General features: G+C 42.7%; 2 protein-coding genes and 1 long non-coding RNA gene across 3 annotated transcripts; all 3 read right to left on the bottom strand.

Annotated features, from left to right (window-relative positions):
- Positions 1-8,484: 8,484 nt before the first annotated feature.
- LOC121565579 (intestinal mucin-like protein) lies at positions 8,485-11,346 on the bottom strand. Its single transcript, XM_045220485.1, has 9 exons — positions 11,186-11,346; positions 10,944-11,042; positions 10,805-10,845; positions 10,378-10,500; positions 10,029-10,127; positions 9,696-9,824; positions 9,350-9,389; positions 9,076-9,199; positions 8,485-8,762 (listed from the first exon to the last, which is right to left on the bottom strand). Exons 2-9 carry the CDS (start codon positions 10,972-10,974, stop codon positions 8,555-8,557), a joined length of 795 nt encoding a protein of 264 aa, XP_045076420.1. The 5' UTR covers positions 10,975-11,042; positions 11,186-11,346; the 3' UTR covers positions 8,485-8,554.
- A 741-nt stretch (positions 11,347-12,087) lies between these two features.
- LOC123490452 lies at positions 12,088-12,546 on the bottom strand. The gene is made up of 3 exons (XR_006660964.1): positions 12,430-12,546; positions 12,267-12,336; positions 12,088-12,177 (listed from the first exon to the last, which is right to left on the bottom strand). It is a non-coding gene; the product is annotated as an uncharacterized LOC123490452 (long non-coding RNA).
- A 251-nt stretch (positions 12,547-12,797) lies between these two features.
- On the bottom strand, positions 12,798-13,975 carry LOC123490453 (mucin-5AC-like). The gene is made up of 4 exons (XM_045220486.1): positions 13,936-13,975; positions 13,473-13,720; positions 13,083-13,266; positions 12,798-12,994 (listed from the first exon to the last, which is right to left on the bottom strand). The coding sequence occupies exons 1-4, from the start codon at positions 13,973-13,975 to the stop codon at positions 12,798-12,800; spliced, it is 669 nt and encodes a 222-aa protein (XP_045076421.1).
- Positions 13,976-17,873: the final 3,898 nt, after the last annotated feature.

Here is a 17,873-nt window from a genome sequence, read left to right as displayed (position 1 = left end):
GGAATCTAACACAAAAATCCAGAAAATCACATTGTATGATTTTTAAGTAATTTAATTTGCTTTTTATTGCATGACATAAGTATTTGATCACCTACCAACCAGTAAGAATTCGGCTCCCACAGACCTGTTAGTTTTCTTTAAGAAGCCCTCCTGTTCTCACTCATTACCTGTATTAACTGCACCTGTTTGAACTTGTTACCTGTATAAAAGACACCTGTCCACACACTCAATCAAACAGACTCCAACCTCTCCACAATGGCCAAGACCAGAGAGCTGTGTAAGGACATCAGGGATAACATTGTAGACCTGCACAAGGCTGGGATGGGCTACAGAACAATAGGCAAGCAGCTCTGTGAGAAGGGAACAACAGTTGGAGCAATTATTAGAAAATGGAAGAAGTTCAAGATGACGGTCAATCAACCTCGGTCTGGGGCTCCATGCAAGATCTCACCTCCTGGGGCATCAATGATCATGAGGAAGGTGACGATTCAGCCCAAACTACACGGCAGGACCTGGTCAATGACCTGAAGAGAGCTGTGACCACAGTCTCAAAGAAAACCATTAGTAACACACTGCGCCGTCATGGATTAAAATCTGCAGCGCACGCAAGGTCCCCCTGCTCAAGCCAGCGCATGTCCAGGCCCGTCTGAAGTTTTGCCAATGACCATCTGGAAGATCCAGAGGAGGAATGGGAGAAGGTCATGTGGTCTGATGAGACAAAATAGAGCTTTTTGGTCTAAACTCCACTCGCCGTGTTTGGAGGAAGAAGAAGGATGAGTACAACCCCCAACAACACCATCCCAACCGTGAAGCATGGAGGTGAAACATCATTCTTTGGGGATACTTTTCTGCAAAGGGGACAGGACGACTGCACCGTATTGAGGGGAGGATGGATGGGGCCATGTATCACGAGATCTTGGCCAACAACCTCTTCCCTCAGTAAGAGCATTGAAGATTGGTCGTGGCTGGGTCTTCCAGCATGACAACGACCCGAAACACACAGCCAGGGCAACTAAGGAGTGGCTCCGTAAGAAGCATCTCAAGGTCCTGGAGTGGCCTAGCCAGTCTCCAGACCTGAACCCAATAGAACATCTTTGGAGGGAGCTGAAAGTCCGTATTGCCCAGCGACAGCCCCGATACCTGAAGGATCTGGAGAAGGTCTGTATGGAGGAGTGGGCCAAAATCCCTACTGCAGTGTGTGCAAACCTGGTCAAGACCTACAGGAAACGTATGATCTCTGTAATTGCAAACAAAGGTTTCTGTAACCAAATATTAAGTTCTGCTTTTCTGATGTATCAAATACTTTTTGTCATGCAATAAAATGCAAATGAATTACTTAAAAATCATACAATGTGATTTTCTGGATTTTTGTTTTAGATTCCGTCTCTCACAGTTGAAGTGTACCTATGATAAAAATGACAGACCTCTAGATGCTTTGTAAGTAGGAAAACCTGCAAAATCGGCAGTGTATCAAATACTTGTTCTCCCCCACTGTATATTTATTTTGAATAGAGTGGGAGAAATTACTCAGGAGTAACTATCCAGTGTGGAGCACACAGTTGAGCAACATATGTTTTCTGTTTTATCGGCTATATAGGCTAGTAAAGAGCAGTTCCCCAACAACACCATGTTTGATAAATGTTTACATAAAAAAAATATGTTCGCTTATTTATTTGACCATTATATTATTTCATGGGTATTTTACTGTTCCTGGTCTAATTATGTTATACATATGACCCACTTTCTGTGAGCTCAGAGTTCCTTCTTTGATGACTAGGCAGCAAGTATACAGTGCCTGGAGCTGGGTAAAACTAATAAACAGTCCTAGTATTAAGGCCTTTGGGCAATGGGGTCCCTTTAAATTGACCCAACCTGTTCTACTGAAAACTTTTAATCTCACAGGAATGCTGTTTTCCTGTTTAGGTGGGTCTTTCAATGTTGATTCAGAATCAATACAATAATTAATCTAATTATCATTTAAATGTACACTAACGGTCTAAAGTTTTAGAACACCTACTCATTCAATGGATTTGCTTTATTTCTACTATTTTCTACATTGTAGAATAATAGTGAAGACATCAAAACTATGAAATAACACATATGAAACCATGTAGTAACCAAAAAGGTTTTAAACAAATCAAAATATATTTTATACTTGAGATTTTTCTAAGTAGCCACCCTTTGCCTTGATGACAGCTTCGCACACTCTTGGCATTCTCTCAACCATTTTCACCTGGAATGCTTTTCCAACAGTCTTGAAGGAGTTCCCACATATGCTGATTACTTGTTGGCTGCTTTTCCTTCATTCTGCAGTCCAACTCATCCCAAACCATCTCAATTGGGTTGAGGTCGGGTGATTGTGGAGGCCAGGTCATCTGATGCAGCACTACATCACTCTCCTTCTTGGTCAAATAGCCCTTACACAGCCTGAAGGTGTGTTGGGTCATTGTCCTGTTGAAAAACAAATGATAGTCCCACTGAGCGCAAACATTTACATTTACATTTACATTTTCGTCATTTAGCAGACGCTCTTATCCAGAGCGACTTACAAATTGGTGCATTCACCTTATGATAGCCAGTGGGACAACCACTTTACAATATATATTTTTTTCTTTTCTTTGGAGTGGGGTAAGGGGGGGTAGAAGGATTACTTTACCCTATTCCAGTTATTCCTTAAAGATGTGGGGTTTCAAGTGTCTCCGGAAGGTGGTGAGTGACTCCGCTGTCCTGGCGTCGTGAGGGAGCTTGTTCCACCATTGGGGTGCCAGAGCAGCGAACAGTTTTGACTGGGCTGAGCGGGAACTGTGCTTCCGCAGAGGTAGGGGGCCAGCAGGCCAGAGGTGGATGAACGCAAAGCCCTCGTTTGGGTGTAGGGACTGATCAGAGCCTGAAGGTACGGAGGTGCCGTTCCCCTCACAGCTCCGTAGGCAAGCACCATGGTCTTGTAGCAGATGCGAGCTTCAACTGGAAGCCTGTGGAGTGTGCGGAGGAGCGGGGTGACGTGAGAGAACTTGGGAAGGTAGAACACCAGACGGGCTGCGGCATTCTGGATGAGTTGTAGGGGTTTAATGGCACAGGCAGGGAGCCCAGCCAACAGCGAGTTGCAGTAATCCAGACGGGGAGATGACAAGTGCCTGGATTAGGACCTGTGCCGCTTCCTGTGTAAGGCAGGGTCGCATCTCTGCGAATGTTGTAGAGCATGAACCTACAGGATCGGGTCACCGCCTTGATGTTAGCGGAGAACGACAGAGTGTTGTCCAGGGTCACGCCAAGGCAAACCAGATGGGATGGCATATCGCTGCAAAATGCTGTGGTAGCCATGTTGGTAAAGTGTGCCTTGAATTCTAAATAAATCACAGACAGTGTCACCAGCAAAGCACCCCCCACACCATCACACCTCCTCCTCCATGCTTCATAGTGGGAACCACACATGCGGAGATCATCCGTTCACCTACTCTGCGTCTCACAAAGACACAGTGGTTGAAACCAAAAATCTCAAATTTGGACTCCAGACCAAAGGACAAATTTCCACCGGTCTAATGTCCATCGCTCGTGTTTCTTGGCCCAAGCAAGTCTCTTCTTCTTATTGGTGTCCTTTAGTAGTGGTTTCTTTGCAGCAATTCAACCGAAAGGCCTGATTCACACAGTCTCCTCTGAACAGTTGATGTTGAGATGTGTCTGTTACTTGAACTCTGTGAAGCATTTATTTGGCTGCAATTTCTGAGGCTGGTAACTCTAATGAATTTATCCTCTGCCGCAGAGGTAACTCTGGGTCTTCCATTCCTGTGGCGGTCCTCATGAGAGCCAGTTTCATCATAGAGCTTGATTTTTTTGCAACTGCACTTGAAGAAACTTTAAAAGTTATTGAAATGTTCCAGATTGATTGACCTTCATATATTTAGTTTGTAGGTAGGTATTGTAGTCTGGTATCATAGGCAGCTTACTCCGGTAGTTATTGTAGGTTATTATTGTAGGTTATTATTGTAGGTAATTATTGTAGGTAAGGATTTTATTCGGCGGAGCCCAGGCGAAGCACGAGGCTAGCTTGCCCACTACCTGGACCAACAAAGCTAGCTAGCTAGAGGGTAGCTATCGGTAACTTTTAGCAACTGTGGTTAGCTGTTTCCAATGTTATTTCATGCTTGAGAGTACCTGTGATTGAGCCAGCTAGCTGCTACCATTCAGCTGTTTTTCTAACCTCATCCGAGGCATTAACGTTAGGTGGTTGGTAGCTGCTGTACTTAATTACAGCTACTGATAACAGTCTGCTGTAGCTTACAACAATTCTAATTTCTAGAGTGGAAGTTGGGAGAGTTTTATTCGGGTGGTTCAGTGAAACAATCATAGTTTCTGAGGTGGAAGTTGGGTGAGTTATATATTTATTTATTTTTTTGGTGAGGGAGGCCTGCACTCTCCTTTTCCTGATGTTCAGTGCATTTCATCCCGATCTCCTCTGCATTATTGTAGCCATCTGTTGCAGCCTGTCAACTATGCCTCTGCCTATCCCTGTTCTCTCCTCTCCGCACAGGCTACACAAACGCCCCACACCGCGTGGCTGCTGCCTCTCTAACCTGGTGGTCCCTACACGCACCACACACCTGGAGTTCCAGGTCTCAGGCAGCCTCTGGAACTGCCGTTCTGCTGCCAACAAAGCTGACTTCATCCCAGCCTATGCTAATCTCCAGTCCCTCGACTTCCTGGCGCTGACGGAAACATGGATTACCACTGAAAACACTGCTACTCCTACTGCTCTCTCCTCATCTGACCATGTGTTCTCGCATACCCCGAGAGCATCTGGTCAGAGGGGTGGTGGCACAGGAATCTCATCTCTCCCAAGTGGACATTCTCAATTTTTCCCCTAACCCATCTGTCTATCTCCTCATTTGAATTCCATGCTGTCACAGTCACTAGCCCATTTAAGCTTAATATCCTTGTCATCTATCGCCCTCCAGGTTCCCTTGGAGAGTTCATCAATGAGCTTGACGCCTTGATAAGTTCCTTTCCTGAGGATGGCTCACCCCTCACAGTTTTGGGGGATTTCAACCTCCCTATGTCCACATTTGACTCATTTCTCTCTGCCTCCTTCTTTCCACTTCTCTCCTCTTTTGACCTCACCCTCTCACCGTCCCCCCCCACTCACAAGGCAGGCAATACGCTTGACCTCATCTTTACTAGATGCTGCTCTTCTACTAATCTCACTGCAACTCCCCTCCATGTCTCCGACCACTACTTTGTTTCCTTTTCTCTCTCGCTCTCCTCTCACACTACTCACTCTGCCCCTACACAGATGGTAATGCGCCGCCGCAACCTTCGCTCTCTCTCTCCCACTACTCTCTCCTCTTCCATCCTATCATCTCTTCCCTCTGCTCAATCCTTCTCCCTCCAATCTCCTGATTCTGCCTCCCTCAACCCTCCTCTCCCTCCCTTTCTGCATCCTTTGACTCGCTGTGTCCCCTATCCTCCCGGCCGGCTCGGTCCTCCCCTCCAGCTCCGTGGCTTGATGACTCATTGCGAGCTCACAGAACAGAGCTCCGGGCAGCGGAGCGGAAATGGAAGAAAACTAAACTCCCTGCCGACCTGGCATCTTTTCACTCCTCCTCTCTACATTTTCTTCATCTGTTTCCGCTGCTAAGGCCACTTTCTACCACTCTAAATTCCAAGCATCTGCCTCTAACCCTAGGAAGCTCTTTGCCACATTTTCCTCCCTCCTGAATCCTCCCCCCCGCCCCCCTCCTCTCTCTCTGTGGATGACTTCGTCAACCACTTTGAAAAGAAGGTTGACGACATTCGATCCTCGTTTGTTAAGTCTAATGACACTGCTGGTCCTACTCACACTGCCCTACCCTATGCTTTGACTTCTTTCTCCCTCTCTCTCCAGATAAAATCCTGCGACTTGTGACTGCAGGCCGCCCAACAACCTGCCCGCTTGACCCCATCCCCTCCTCTCTTCTCCAGACCATCTCCGGTGACCTTCTCCCCCTACCTCACCTCGCTGATCAACTCATCCTTGACCGCTGGCCATGTCCCTTCCGTCTTCAAGAGAGCGAGAGTTGCTCCCCTTCTCAAGAAACCAACACTCGATCCCACTGATGTCAACAACTACAGACCAGTATCCCTTCTTTCTTTTCTTTCCAAAACTATTGAGCGTGCCTCTTTAGCCAACTCTCTTGCTATCTCTCTCAGAATGACCTTCTTGATCCAAACCAGTCAGGTTTCAGGACTGGTCATTCAACTGAGACTGCTCTTCTATGTGTCACAGAGGCTCTCCGCACTGCTAAAGCTAACTCTCTCTCCTCTGCTCTTGTCCTTCTAGACCTGTCTGCTGCCTTTGATACTGTGAACCATCAGATCCTCCTCTCCACCCTCTCCGAGCTGGGCATCTCCGGCGCGGCTCACTCCTGGATTGCGTCCTACCTGACCGGTCGCTCCTACCAAGTGGCGTGGCGAGAAGCTGTCTCCGCACCACGTGCTCTCACCACTGGCTTCCAGTTGAAGCTCGCATCCGCTACAAGACCATGGTGCTTGCCTATGGAGCAGTGAGGGGAACGGCACCTCTGTACCTTTGGGCTCTGATCAGTCCCTACACCCAAACGAGGGCATTGCGTTCATCCACCTCTGGCCTGCTGGCTCCCCTTCCTCTGCGGAAGCATAGTTCCCGCTCAGCCCAGTCAAAACTGTTCGCTGCTCTGGCACCCCAATGGTGGAACAAGCTCCCTCACGACGCCAGGACAGCGGAGTCACTCACCACCTTCCGGAGGCATTTGAAACCCCACCTCTTTAAGGAATACCTGGGATAGGATAAAGTAATCCTTCTACCCCCCAAAAATTGTAAAGTGGTTATCCCACTGGCTATAGGGTGAACGCACCAATTGGTGAGTCGCTCTGGATAAGAGCGTCTGCTAAATGACGTAAATGTGCCCTTGAGCAAGGCACTTAACCCTAATTGCTCCTGTAAGTCGCTCTGGATAAGAGCGTCTGCTAAATGACTAAAATGTAAATGTAAATGTAAAATGTTAAAGTAATGCTGGACTGTCGTTTCTTTTTGCTTATTTGAGCTTTTCTTGCCATAATATGGATCTGGTCTTTTACCAAATAGGGCTATTTTCTGTATTTTGTAGTTTTGATGTCTTCACTATTATTCTACAATGTAGAAAATAGTAGAAAAAAGAAAATCCCTTGAATGAGTAGCTGTTCTAAAACTTTGGACCGGTAGTGTATATTTAATCCACTCTGACACTATGGCACTTCAAGGCATAATCTTCTAAATATCCGTAATGTCCTGTCCATAGCAATTGACACTAAACTGACTTTGATTGAAATCGATGTTATGTTTGTCAAATGCCTTGACTGTGGTGGTCTGTTGAATGGCCCAATTTTCAATTTTCCATCATTCTGTTTCAGGTAAGGTGTTTCAAGAAACAGAGAGAATTTCTAATTTTAAAGAGCCATTGAAGCCTCAACTAACCAAAAGATGTTAGCAAAATGTTCCTTTGGACACCAACACTTGTTGTGCCAGGTGTAAACAAGTCAGTATAACAAAGTGCTATGTTATAAAGCAGGCAGAGTGCTCTTTTCTGTAATATTAGTTTTGATTTGAATTAGTATATTGATCCACATTTTGTCTGATTGTTGTGAGGCTACAACATCAGTAAGGTAAGTCATCTGTAACAGAGGACTGGTTATAATAGCAAACAAATAGCAAAATAGTTGTATAATTCCCTCCAACTAAGGTGGGAACCTTCCCATTTCTGTTCACACAGTTTGACAAACTCTATCAAAAACATTTGAAAGAAATTGTTTAAGTGCATAATGCACAATACCCAGTTTGTTATATATAATCACACATGCCCCATGTACTTCCCTTTGCATTTTGTACATTTTATACTTTGTACACTTTGTACAGTTAAAATTAAGTGATCTGCTCCTTCTTGGTTTTTATGTTTATAATTTTATATCATGTATACTTTATTTAATATGAGAGATGAGTTAGGACAAGTACTTTATTACATTATTAGTCCATCAAATACGAAATGGTGTCTTAAGTACTGTATAGGGAGGAGCACAGGGTCAGCCACAGTGCTGCCCCTGGAGCTATGTAGAGGTTAGCTAAGTGCGTTGCTCAAATAATAATAATAATAATAATAATAATAATAATATGCCATTCAAAGACAACAGTAGGAAGTGGTGCCAGGGATCTGAAACCAGCAACTGTCTGATTACTGATCAGTTTCTCTAACCTAACACCATCTCAAATTTAAATAAGTGTTTTGACACTTTTAATTGTGGTTGTTTGTCTGGAAGAGGATAAGTCACTGTTGAACTGGATGTCTGCAATCAAATATTTCTCAACAGAATTTCAAAAGGAATGAAAACAAGAACGTGGTATATATGCATAGCCTATTGCCAACTTTATTTATGTGTTTTGAATGGCTAAAACAAAACAAAATTAGACAAAAAAGCAGAAACTATTTATCCTACTTTGCAGGAAACTGAACAAGTTGAACATGAATAGAGAACTAATCTAAGCAGTAAAGGGATGGTAGTGGCGAGTCATTCATCTTCTCCTGCGTCGTGACCTTGTGACCTGGGTCTCCTCCGGGGTCACGCACTCTGTCCTCTGGCAGCCACATTTATTGATGTGGATGTAGGAGTGGTTGTACTTTGACCCGTCTGGGCAGATCATCTCCACTTCCTTCTTGGTGGTGGATACTTCCCGACAGCAGGTACAAGAGCGCTCCATCATGTTGGCCTCAAGAGAATACCTGAAAACAGAAACGAGAGGCCATGTCATTATGTGGAAGTAGTGATGGTAGCAGTTGTAATTATATAACATTGACTGAGTTTACACAGGCAGCCTAATTCTGATGTTTTGACCAATCAGATGAGCTCTTTTGCCAATAATTGGGCAAAATATCAGAATTGGGCTTCCTTTGCAAACACAGCCATTGTAACATAACATATTACTGAAAATATAATTTGTAGTTTGCATTTAGACAGGCAGCCCAATTCTGCTTTATTGGGAGGATTAATGTGTTAGTGTTCTTGAAATATTTCAGGAATTATCAAAATACTCACATGGCATAGGTGCTACATGATCCACCGCATGTTGTCACTTCCACCTCGTTTGCAGACTTGCAGCCATTGCTGTCCAGGTACACTTTGCCCTTTGTCACATTGCATGGCTTATTTATTGGAATACCTGCACACAAAAGTGACATTTTCGAACAAATTAATGTTAACCATTCTGAGGACCATGGCAATAGCTAAAATTATTTTTTCAATGCATGATAAAGGGCAAGAATGATTTACAAATGTCCATCAAAAAGGATGGTGTTAAAAAGACACTCACAGACATGGCAGCAACCATCTGGAGCAATGACTTCAGTTCCCTTAAAAACAAGAACATGGAAGAAAAAGCAAGAACATTTTGAAGTCACTGATGTAGCGTTTACCAAACCGGCTCCACATGTTTTTCAGTGCAGTGCTCTTGCATGGTTCACTTTAAGCAGCAGGTGTCTATAACCTCACATAAATACACAGTAGGTTTACCATATTAAGCAACAGGACTTGGTCTGAGCGACTGGGCATGTTTAAACTGAATTTCACGAGTATGATTTTGCACATTGTCCAGTTGTTTTTAAATGGGCCAGCTTCCCGGCCTACAGATAATTTGACAGATGGTTATTGTAACTCACGGGTATGCAGTCTTCTGGGTAGAAGTCAGGGCACACAGTCTTAGCCTCCATTGTGATGAGTTGGTCCATAATCTTTACGCACTCAAACTTTAGACACTTGTCTCCAGATGGTATCCAGACGGAACCAGGCTGTAGAGGTGAGAATGTGAAAGATATCAACAGGAGATTCTTCAAAAGATTTAAGATATACTGTATCATTGGTAAGATAGTTATTTTGCATAAAACTTTAGTGCTACAGTACAATTACATGTTGGTGTTTTTAAATAATAAAGTGAAATAGGACTGATATGTTTAACGAATTGTAAATAGTAATGCTGCCTGATGCTATTTTACCTGAATAGTGTGTGTGGTGTTATCTGGCAGCATAACCACACAGCTTGTCTGTACACACTTCCCACAACACTGCCCAGGAACGGCTTGATGATCATAGCCCTGTAAGGAAGAAGTCAGCCCAGAGAGGAGAAAACCTTTATGATGTGCACATGATCTCTCTCATACCAATGTGTGATCCAGGTAATTCACTAGTAATTACACTTATTCAGTAGTAGCCCAATAGTGGACACAGATGAATCAGGGTTATTATAATATTTTGACATGGATAAGAACTCGCAAATATTACACTAAGTTGGTTGAATTACATATGAGGCCAAAGGGTGTAGATGTGTCAATGGAGATCACTTACCTGCTGGCAGTGAGTGTCACATTCAGTAGGTTGACACTCAATGATATGTAGATGGGTTTGGGCATCCACCCTGTCACCACACACACAATTCTTACACTTGTCCTCGGGAACATTGGTACCAGGCTGGAATGAGAAAATGCAACATTTCAATGGAAAATGTATGAATTGAGACACTTTTTGTGTTCTATCTAATCTAATGTTTGTCTAATCTCATAAAAGGATTGACCCAAAAATATTTTTGGCACCCTAATAGAGGCCTCTAATTGCTTTATGGAGGGTTTTAATTTGTTTAGTTTAACTTCATTTGTTATTAATGTATGCAAGTAAAATAACATTGTCCTCTTTTAATAAGTTACATTCAAAATTGTTGATAGTGTAGAAGTGGTGGGACTGGCCAAAATGAACATTGCATAGAATGCATTCTCACCTGATATTCAGTGTTGTTAAATACACAGACATCCATTGGCACTGTGGGGCAAAGAACATGGATAACCACTCAATACAGCAACTAACATGTTGGGATATCTATGGTATGCACACTCAAGCACATGCAGACGCATACTCACAGCATTGATAAGTTGGGCAACAGACTCCCATAGTTGCCTCTATCTCGAATCCGACTGGACAAGTTATCTTGGAAGTAGAGCATCGTTTGACATCACACTCTGTTAGAAAGAAACAACTATTAAAAACGATTAAAATGGCCACATTGGTTGGATATATTAGGTAGTCACCAAAAATGTTAATGTTTAAACGGAGATGTTAGAAAGCCCACATATAGAGCACATTATCCTAACACGTCACTCACCACATTTGTCCTTTTGACAACAGTCAACAGTTTCTACGACCTTAACTTGGCCCTCCTGATCACAGGTGAGAGGAGGCTGATGTTGGCATGCCACAGGCTGGCATTGGATTTCCAGACTGTACGGGTCACAAACACAATCCTGGCAGTTGCTCACCCAGGTCTCATTTGCCTGCAATGAGGAACAATTTAAGCTCATCAAGGTTTGCATTGACACGACCAGCACAAAGTTCAATCATTCTGTGTGTGGAATCATGCATTACTGAAGCGCTTTGAGGTTCTAAGAAAAGCACTATAGAAATGTAAGAAATTATTATTATTGTTATTATTATTATTATTATTACTATTGCATACATTATTATACATGATTGTCAAAGGTGAACTACCCACATGATGTTAATGTGTATATCAGAAACAAATTGTTTCTGTTCTCTGCTAAAACCTGTGAGAGAAATTCAACTACAATTTTACCTCTTTCCATTCTCCATTTGGCAACGGCAAATATCTGATGAACCAAAGAGAAAATAATACATTGTAATTGAAATACAGTACATTCCACTACTTAGTTTTGATAATGTACTGTATGTACCGGAAGCACTTGATAACATCAATATAAATCAATATAAACCAAAACCAACACCATTGAAGTATCTGTGAAAAATGCTGTGGTTAAACCGTTTTTTGTTGTTGTTGTTTTTTTACAAAAAGCTGAACCAGCTTTCAAAAGACAATTACAGTAGCAATGAACAATTAACACTTTGTGCTTCCCAAAGTGAAGGTCATCAGGATGTAGCTACTATCACAGCACCATACTGTAAGTCACCACACCGTCATCATACAATGCTGTTATTGAACCATCCTTACCACAGCTGGGGATACAGTAGTTTGAAGTGGAACTCATCAGAATGGTACCATTGGGGCAATAACATCCCTCCAATTGTATATCTCCCATGACACTGAACTCATTTTGAGTCTGGATGAATTTGAAATTGTACCTGCAGAGATATTTAAAAAGTGTCAATACCTGAGAGACTTTTCCCCATCATTATGCCCATCCACTGAACAACAACAGCATTATACATACCAGGCATTACAGGTTGGTTCAACTTGTGGACCGCAGGCATTATAAACCTTGGGTTTCTCGCATGTGAAGTCTGTAGAGGGTGAGAGAAAAAGGTTAATAACTAATAAGCTAAATCATAGAGAGGCTGTCTGAGTTTTTTGGTCTTGAGGAGTGATCTACTTACCACATTGTCCATTTGTATAATTTCTCCACTCAATACAGACTCCTTCTTGTGCACATGCATCAGCATAGGTCTGCATGCTGGTGCAGCCAATTTTGACATCACTCATATGACACACATCAAAGATGCATGCCACAAGGAATGGCTCGTAGGGGGATTACCTTATGGCAACTCTCAAAGACCCTTAAAAAGATGCCACGCTTCAGTTAGAGTAGATACTTAAACATGATAATTCACTTCGTACTGTCTTCAGGCTTTTTCAAATGATTGCCGTGTTTTAGTATGTCAAGTTGCTGCTACTGAGATGATTCTGATTGAAAGGTTATCGATCCTACAGAGAAGATAGGTTTCTTGTAAATACGAATTGCTACTTACTCGCTTTGAATGAGATGACAAATAGGTGGATCGCTGCACGTTGGTTGTGGTGGTGTCGGCTCTGGTGGTGGTGGCGTGCAATGACTGTTATTGTGGTCAGCAACATGCCATTGGTGTGCCATGTCAGGACAAGATGAATCGATAGTCCCATTTGGCAAGCGACAGTCATCTGTCCGGTTGTTGTCACATGTCCCTGAATAATATTGAATACCATTGTTAGACAATGAGACATCATGGGGTAATCATGGTAACAGAGTGACCCGTAAAACACCTGTACTCACCACACTGTCCCTCAGTGTTGCCACTGAACTTGTCCCAGGGCAGGTATATGCTAAACATAAGACCAGTGAAAGACACCTTGGCATTAATTGCTGGTATGACTAAAAGGGTGTCAATTCCGTTGTCTGTGATGCGGAAGTCCTTGGTCTCATATGCTGGGATGATGCGTTGCTGGTTTACATCAATCTAAGACAAAAATGGTTACAATAATTCAATATTTGTATACCCAATACTATTCTAGAACTGTCTCCTTTATCTAATACATAGAGGAACTATATCCATCTTAAATTAAAGCTAATTTATATCTAAGCTAATCAAAAAAGCTAATTCCTCTTAAATGAAAAATGAATGAAAATGTCTTGAACATTCATTATTTGAGATATTTTAATTACCAGACTTGTGAAAACTCCATCAACGTCCTTCTTGGTCATGAATATCTCGTAAGATTGATAATAAATTGTCAGAGACTGAGGACAGGAAAGCCCATCTGGGGCATCACAATAGTAATTGTCGATTACAACACTGAAGTTGTACTTTGGCAGGATTTCTTTGACCAAGACGTAAGAACAATTTCCTTGGAAGCCATAGTATGTTCCATCAAAGGTGACATAGTGAGGGTCTCCCCAACCATAGCAGATACCTTTGTAAGAAGAGAACAATTATCATTTAAAAGCACACGGATGTGGAATGTTTTATGCTGAATTAATAGTGCTGTGATGATATGTTTCCCTTGTTAGACATTCATATACATTTACTGCTGGTAACTATTAGATAACTCGAAACCAGTCAATAGTAAGTATAATTTTTCAGATTTTGAACTAAAATCAATAGCTAAAGTGGATTTTGTGAACTTACATTGACACTCATAGTGGAAACAGCATCCAGATTCGGTCATACACTTGGATTGGAGGATAGTTATTTTCACATGCTATAGGCTTCGGAGTCTCACATTGTACATGCTCATAAATAACTTTCCCGTTGGCGCATGTTCCATTGGTGCACTGGTTATGGATCCAGCTTTCACCGTTCTACAAACACAGAAAAATATTAGGCTTACAGGAAATATCTATGAAATAAAACAATTATTTTTGTAATAAAATCATCATTTTGTAAATAATAATTCCTATGGAATGATTCCACAAAAGTTATTATCTATAGCAGAGTAAATACCAGTCTTGGAGGATGGTCATGGTCACAGTTAGGTGGTTGTTTTGGGGTGGTGGTTGGTCTTTCTGTTGTTGTTGAAAGGTGTGTAGTGGTTGGTGTAGTAGGAGGAACTGGAGTAGTTGATGTATTACATCTGGTAGAATGTGTTTCTACTTCACAAGTCTTGTTGCAGAAAGCATAGTAGCACCATCCATCATGGTCAGAGACATTGTAGAACAATTGAGCCTGAAAGTATTTTGAGGAGTATTCATTAAGCAAGTTTCCAATTTAACGTGTAAAATTACATGCAAATTGACCATCACTAATAGCTGAACTAATGGTACAAAAGGTTTCAAACTTGGAAAGTTAGAAAATAAAAACGTACCATTGGGGAAATAACTTTGATTGAAGTAGCAAGAACAATGCGGTTCAGTGTGTGGAATCGTTGGTTTGGTTGTTCCAACAGTTATTACAGTAAATGAGGTTGTAGGAATAATACTAGTGAAGGGTGGCTGAGTTGATGTTGTTGTTGTTGTGGCAGCCAATGTTGTGGTGGTTGTGATTGTAGTGGGGCTGGGATGCTTAGTTGTTGTTTTTGTTGTAGGTGGAACTGTCGATGTTAAGGTTTTAGTAGTGGGTGTAGGAGTTGTGGTTGGAGGAACTGTTGATGTTGTTGTTGTGGTTGGGATGTGTGTTGTGGGTTCACATTGACAACATTTCACTCGAATCTCGTAATCAAAGCACTTTTGCTGAAGACCTTGCTTATTGTTGTTACAAATCAGTCCAACGGATGGATTGCAAGTCACATCTTGGCCAAGCTGAGAGATCTGAAGTCCAGGGTATTGTTTTGCTCGACATTCAACTGCCTCTGGAACTGAGCAAATGTGATAACCAGCAGCAATTATGTTCTTAATGGATTCATTATCTCCACCTTCAGATCCAGAGGTTGGCTGACCAAGGTTGATCCAGTCTGACCACACACATGTTTCTTCACCACTGCAGGGAGTAGTTGATACTCCTGTTGTGGTGTATGTAGGAGTAGTGGTTGGAGTTGTAGTAGAGGTGGGAGGCCGACTTGTTGTAGATGGAACTGTCGATATTAAGGTTTTAGTAGTGGGTGTAGGAGTTGTGGTTGGAGGAACTGTTGATGTTGTTGTTGTGGTTGGGATGGATGTTGTGGGTCCACATTGACAACATTTCCTCTAATCTCGTAATCAAAGCACTTTTGCTGAAGACCTTGCTTATTGTTGTTACAAATCAGTCCAACGGATGGATTGCAAGTCACGTCTTGGCCAAGCTGAGAGATCTGAAGTCCAGGGTATTGTTTTGCTCTACATTCAACTGCCTCTGAACTGAGCAAATGTGATAACCAGCAGCAATTATGTTCTTAATGGATTCATTATCTCCACCTTCAGATCCAGAGGTTGGCTGACAAGGTTGATCCAGTCTGACCACACACATGTTTCTTCACCACTGCAGGGAGTAGTTGATACTCCTGTTGTGGTGTATGTAGGAGTAGTGGTTGGAGTTGTAGTAGAGGTGGGAGGCCGACTTGTTGTTGTAGATGGAACTGTCGATGTTAAGGTTTTAGTAATGGGTGTAGGAGTTGTGGTTGGAGGAACTGTTGATGTTGTTGTTGTGGTTGGGATGTGAGTTGTGGGTCCACATTGACAACATTTCACTCGAATCTCATAATCGAAGCACTTTTGCTGGAGACCTTGCTTATTGTTGTTACAAATCAGTCCAACGGATGGATTGCAAGTCAGATCTTGGCCCAAGCTGAGAGATCTGAAGTCCAGGGTACTGTTTAGCTCTGCACTCAACTGCCTCTGGAGCTGAGCAAATGTGATAACCAGCAGCAATGATGTTCTTAATGGATTCATTATCTCCACCTTCAGATCCAGAGGTTGGCTGACCAAGGTTGATCCAGTCTGACCACACACATGTTTCTTCACCACTGCAGGGGAGTAGTTGATACTCCTGTTGTGGTGTATGTAGGAGTAGTGGTTGGAGTTGTAGTAGAGGTGGGAGGCCGACTTGTTGTTGTAGATGGAACTGTCGATGTTAAGGTTTTAGTAGTGGGTGTAGGAGTTGTGGTTGGAGGAACTGTTGATGTTGTTGTTGTGGTTGGGATGGATGTTGTGGGTCCACATTGACAACATTTCACTCGAATCTCGAATCAAAGCACTTTTGCTGAAGACCTTGCTTATTGTTGTTACAAATCAGTCCAACGGATGGATTGCAAGTCACGTCTTGGCCAAGCTGAGAGATCTGAAGTCCAGGGTATTGTTTTGCTCTACATTCAACTGCCTCTGGAACTGAGCAAATGTGATAACCAGCAGCAATGATGTTCTTAATGGATTCATCATCTCCACCTTCAGATCCAGAGGTTGGCTGACCAAGGTTGATCCAGTCTGACCACACACATGTTTCTTCACCACTGCAGGAGAGTGTTGATACCCTGTTGTGGTGTATGTAGGAGTAGTGGTTGGAGTTGTAGTAGAGGTGGGAGGCCGACTTGTTGTTGTAGATGGAACTGTCGATGTTAAGGTTTTAGTAGTGGGTGTAGGAGTTGTGGTTGGAGGAACTGTTGATGTTGTTGTTGTGGTTGGGATGGATGTTGTGGGTCCACATTGACAACATTTCACTCGAATCTCGTAATCAAAGCACTTTTGCTGAAGACCTTGCTTATTGTTGTTACAAATCAGTCCAATGGATGGATTGCAAGTCACGTCTTGGCCAAGCTGAGAGATCTGAAGTCCAGGGTATTGTTTTGCTCTACATTCAACTGCCTCTGGAACTGAGCAAATGTGATAACCAGCAGCAATGATGTTCTTAATGGATTCATTATCTCCACCTTCAGATCCAGAGGTTGGCTGACCAAGGTTGATCCAGTCTGACCACACACATGTTTCTTCACCACTGCAGGGAGTAGTTGATACTCCTGTTGTGGTGTATGTAGGAGTAGTGGTTGGAGTTGTAGTAGAGGTGGGAGGCCGACTTGTTGTTGTAGATGGAACTATCGATGTTAAGGTTTTAGTAGTGGGTGTAGGAGTTGTGGTTGGAGGAACTGTTGATGTTGTTGTTGTGGTTGGGATGGATGTTGTGGGTCCACATTGACAACATTTCACTCGAATCTTAATCAAAGCACTTTTTGCTGAAGACCTTGCTTATTGTTGTTACAAATCAGTCCAACGGATGGATTGCAAGTCACGTCTGCCAAGCTGAGAGATCTTAAGTCCAGGGTATTGTTTTGCTCTACATTCAACTGCCTCTGGAACTGAGCAAATGTGATAACCAGCAGCAATGATGTTCTTAATGGATTCATTATCTCCACCTTCAGATCCAGAGGTTGGCTGACCAAGGTTGATCCAGTCTGACCACACACATGTTTCTTCACCACTGCAGGGGAGTAGTTGATACTCCTGTTGTGGTGTATGTAGGAGTAGTGGTTGGAGTTGTAGTAGAGGTGAGAGGCCGACTTGTTGTTGTAGATGGAACTGTCGATGTTAAGGTTTTAGTAGGGTGTAGGAGTTGTGGTTGGAGGAACTGTTGATGTTGTTGTTGTGGTTGGGATGTGTGTTGTGGGTTCACATTGACAACATTTCACTCGAATCTCGTAATCAAAGCACTTTTGCTGAAGACCT

This window comes from Coregonus clupeaformis, unplaced genomic scaffold (genome assembly GCF_020615455.1).
Source record: "Coregonus clupeaformis isolate EN_2021a unplaced genomic scaffold, ASM2061545v1 scaf4016, whole genome shotgun sequence".
Lineage (NCBI taxonomy): Eukaryota > Metazoa > Chordata > Actinopteri > Salmoniformes > Salmonidae > Coregonus > Coregonus clupeaformis.
This window is presented reverse-complemented; position numbering and strand designations above follow the sequence as displayed.